The 4,328-nt window shown below is 60.1% G+C and overlaps 1 protein-coding gene across 1 annotated transcript; it reads left to right on the plus strand.

The window, feature by feature from the left end:
• Positions 1-2,782: 2,782 nt before the first annotated feature.
• LOC130601118 (troponin I, cardiac muscle-like) lies at positions 2,783-3,758 on the plus strand. Its single transcript, XM_057412966.1, has 2 exons — positions 2,783-2,950; positions 3,657-3,758. Exons 1-2 carry the CDS (start codon positions 2,783-2,785, stop codon positions 3,756-3,758), a joined length of 270 nt encoding a protein of 89 aa, XP_057268949.1.
• Positions 3,759-4,328: the final 570 nt, after the last annotated feature.

Genomic DNA, 4,328 nt, shown 5'->3' on the forward strand with positions numbered 1-4,328 from the left:
TATCCCTGTCTCCATCCCTATCCCCGTCTCCATCCCTGTCTCCATCCCCTATCCCTGTCTCCATCCCTATCCCTGTCTCCATCCCTATCCCGGTCTCCATCCCTATCCCTGTCTCCATCCCCTATCCCTGCCTCCATCCCTATCCCTGTCTCCATCCCCTATCCCTGTCTCCATCCCTATCCCTATCTCCATCCCTATCCCTGTCTCCATCCCCTATCCCTGTCTCCATCCCTATCCCTGTCTCCATCCCTATCCCTATCCCCTGTCTCCATCCCTATCCCTGTCTCCATCCCTATCCCTGTCTCCATCCCTATCCCTGTCTCCATCCCTATCCCGGTCTCCATCCCTATCCCTGTCTCCATCCCTGTCTCCATCCCTATCCCTGTCTCCATCCCTATCCCGGTCTCCATCCCTATCCCTGTCTCCATCCCTATCCCGGTCTCCATCCCTATCCCTGTCTCCATCCCTGTCTCCATCCCTATCCCTGTCTCCATCCCTATCCCTGTCTCCATCCCTATCCCTGTCTCCATCCCTATCCCGGTCTCCATCCCTATCCCGGTCTCCATCCCTATCCCTGTCTCCATCCCTATCCCGGTCTCCATCCCTATCCCTGTCTCCATCCCTGTCTCCATCCCTATCCCTGTCTCCATCCCTATCCCTGTCTCCATCCCTATCCCTGTCTCCATCCCCTATCCCTGCCTCCATCCCTATCTCCATCCCCATCCCTATCTCCATCCCTATCCCTGTCTCCATCCCTATCCCTGTCTCCATCCCTATCCCGGTCTCCATCCCTATCCCTGTCTCCATCCCTATCCCTGTCTCCATCCCTATCCCGGTCTCCATCCCTATCCCTGTCTCCATCCCTGTCTCCATCCCTATCCCTGTCTCCATCCCTATCCCGGTCTCCATCCCTATCCCTGTCTCCATCCCTATCCCGGTCTCCATCCCTATCCCTGTCTCCATCCCTGTCTCCATCCCTATCCCTGTCTCCATCCCTATCCCTGTCTCCATCCCTATCCCTGTCTCCATCCCTATCCCGGTCTCCATCCCTATCCCCATCTCCATCCCTATCCCTGTCTCCATCCCATCCGGTCTCCATCCCTATCCCTGTCTTATCCCTGTCTCCATCCCTATCCCTGTCTCCATCCCTATCCCTGTCTCCATCCCTATCCCTGTCTCCATCCCCTATCCCCATCTCCATCCCTATCCCACCTTATCCCCATCTCCATCCCTATCCCTATCCCACCTTATCCCCATCTCCATCCCTATCCCTATCCCACCTTATCCCCATCTCCATCCCTATCCCTATCCCACCTTATCCCCATCTCCATCCCTTAACCCTGTCTCCATCCCTACCCTGTCTCCTTCCCTATCCCTGTCTCCATCCCTATCCCTGTCTCCATCCCTATCCCTGTCTCCATCCCTATCCCTGTCTCCATCCCTATCCCTGTCTCCATCCCTATCCCTGTCTCCATCCCTATCCCTGTCTCCATCCCCTATCCCTGTCTCCATCCCTATCCCTATCTCCATCCCTATCCCTGTCTCCATCCCCTATCCCTGTCTCCATCCCTATCCCTATCTCCATCCCTATCCCTGTCTCCATCCCTATCCCGGTCTCCATCCCTATCCCTGTCTCCATCCCTGTCTCCATCCCTATCCCGGTCTCCATCCCCTATCCCTGTCTCCATCCCTATCCCTGTCTCCATCCCTATCCCGGTCTCCATCCCTATCCCTGTCTCCATCCCTATCCCTGTCTCCATCCCCTATCCCTGCCTCCATCCCTATCTCCATCCCCATCCCTATCTCCATCCCTATCCCTGTCTCCATCCCTATCCCCGTCTCCATCCCTGTCTCCATCCCTATCCCTGTCTCCATCCCCTATCCCTGCCTCCATCCCTATCTCCATCCCCATCCCTATCTCCATCCCCATCCCATCCCTGTCTCCATCCCCTATCCCTGCCTCCATCCCTATCTCCATCCCCATCCCTATCTCCATCCCTATCCCTGTCTCCATCCCCTATCCCTGTCTCCATCCCTATCCCTGTCTCCATCCCTATCCCTGTCTCCTCCCATCCCTGTCTCCCTATCCCTGTCTCCATCCCTGTCTCCATCCCTGTCTCCATCCCTATCCCTGTCTCCATCCCTATCCCTGTCTCCATCCCCTATCCCTGTCTCCATCCCTATCCCTGTCTCCATCCCTATCCCTGTCTCCATCCCTATCCCTGTCTCCATCCCTATCCCTGTCTCCATCCCCTATCCCTATCTCCATCCCCATCCCTATCTCCATCCCTATCCCTGTCTCCATCCCTATCCCTGTCTCCATCCCTATCCCTATCTCCATCCCTATCCCTGTCTCCATCCCTATCCCGGTCTCCATCCCTATCCCTGTCTCCATCCCCTATCCCTGTCTCCATCCCTATCCCTGTCTCCATCCCTATCCCGGTCTCCATCCCTATCCCTGTCTCCATCCCTATCCCTGTCTCCATCCCCTATCCCTGCCTCCATCCCTATCTCCATCCCCATCCCTATCTCCATCCCTATCCCTGTCTCCATCCCTATCCCCGTCTCCATCCCTGTCTCCATCCCTATCCCTGTCTCCATCCCCTATCCCTGCCTCCATCCCTATCTCCATCCCCATCCCTATCTCCATCCCCATCCCATCCCTGTCTCCATCCCCTATCCCTGCCTCCATCCCTATCTCCATCCCCATCCCATCCCTATCCCCATCCCTATCCCATCCCCATCCCACCCCACCCCATCCCCTCGGCTCCCCCCCCCGCAGATGGAGGACCTCCGCCGCCTGGCCGCTGGGGGGCGCTTCGTGCGGCCGGCGCTGCGCCGCGTGCGGCTCTCAGCGGACGCGATGATGGCGGCGCTGCTGGGGCACAAACCGCGGGTGGGGACGGACCTGAGAGCGGGGCTGCGGCAAGTGCGGAAGGAGGAGGAGAAGGTGGGGGAGGGGGAGGGGGGTGGGGGGATGGGGGTGATGGGGGAATGGGGGGATGGGGGGATGGGGGTGATGGGGGGATGGGGGAATGGGGGGATAGGGGGGATTGGGGTGATGGGGGAATGGGAGGGATGGGGGGGATGGGGGAATGGGGTAATGGGGGTGATGATGGGGGGAATAGGGGGGATGGGGGTGATGGGGCGGATGGGGGGAATGGGGGGATGGGGGGATGGGGGGATGAGGATAATGGGCGGATGGGGGGAATGGGGGGATCGGGGGATGGGGGGATGGGGGAATGGGGGGAACGGAGGGATGGGGGGGATGGGGGGAGGGGGGGTGTGGGGGGGATATGGGGGGATGGGGGAATGGGGGGATGGGGGGATGGGGGAATGCGGGGGATAGGGAGGGATGGGGGAATGGGGTAAAGGGGGTGATGATGGGGGGAATAGGGGGGATGGGGGTGATGGGGGAATGGGGGTGATGGGGGGAATGGGGATGATGTGGGTAAAGGGGGTGATGGGGGAATGGGAAGAATGGGGGGATGAGGGGTAATGGTGGTAATGGGGGGGATGGGAATGGGGTAATGGTGTCAATGGGGGTAATGGGGGTAATAAGGTAATAGGGCAATGGGTGTTAATGAGATCAACGGGGGGGGGGGCAATGCCCTTTGGGGGCGTGTCCCTCTGACGCAAGCGGGTGGGCGGGGCAGGAGAGCCGCGAGGTCGGGGATTGGCGGAAGAACGTGGACGCGCTGAGCGGCATGGAGGGGCGCAAGAAGAAGTTCGAGGCCCCGGGGGGGGGCACGGCCTGAGGTGGGGGGTGCCCCCCCCCATAACCTCCTTATGGGGTTCCTCCCCCCCCATAACCTGCTTATGGGGGTTTCCCCCCCATAACCTCCTTATGGGGTTCCACCCCCCCCCATAACCTCCTTATGGGGGTTCCTCCCCCCATAACCTCCTTATGGGGTCCTCCCCCCCCATAACCTCCTTATGGGGGTCCTCCCCCCCCCATAACCTCCTTATGGGGTCCTCCCCCCCCCAACCTCCTTATGGGGGTTCTCCCCCCCCATAACCCCCCTTTCCCCCCCATCATCATCCTCATCCCTGTGCCCCCCCCCCCCCAAAAATAAACCCCCCCCCACTCCTTAGCATTGACCAATGGACTCGCTCGGTGTCACCCATGGGTGGGGCCACTCCCCCCCTCCCCCCCCCCAATTAAGAGCTCGTTTCATTGCATCTCATTTATTAACGACCCCCCCTCCCCCATCATTGACCTTGGGTTGGGGGGGGTCGATTGAGGGGCACCCATAAGGCACTATTGGGGGGGGGGGGTACCCATGATCCCTTGCAGCTGGAGCTCTCCCCCCCCCCCATTAGGAGCT

The sequence above is a fragment of the Pezoporus wallicus genome, unplaced genomic scaffold (genome assembly GCF_028554395.1).
Source record: "Pezoporus wallicus isolate ANWC-B61680 ecotype Strahan unplaced genomic scaffold, APGP_CSIRO_Pwel_v1 contig_11568, whole genome shotgun sequence".
Lineage (NCBI taxonomy): Eukaryota > Metazoa > Chordata > Aves > Psittaciformes > Psittacidae > Pezoporus > Pezoporus wallicus.

Bases quoted from the DNA above. Each gene is read 5' to 3' on its own strand.
- LOC130601118 (XM_057412966.1), top strand. From the start codon at position 2,783: ATGGAGGACCTCCGCCGCCTGGCCGCTGGGGGGCGCTTCGTGCGGCCG. The intron at 2,951-3,656 runs GTGGGGGAGGGG...TGGGCGGGGCAG, and splicing joins TGCGGAAGGAGGAGGAGAAG to GAGAGCCGCGAGGTCGGGGA.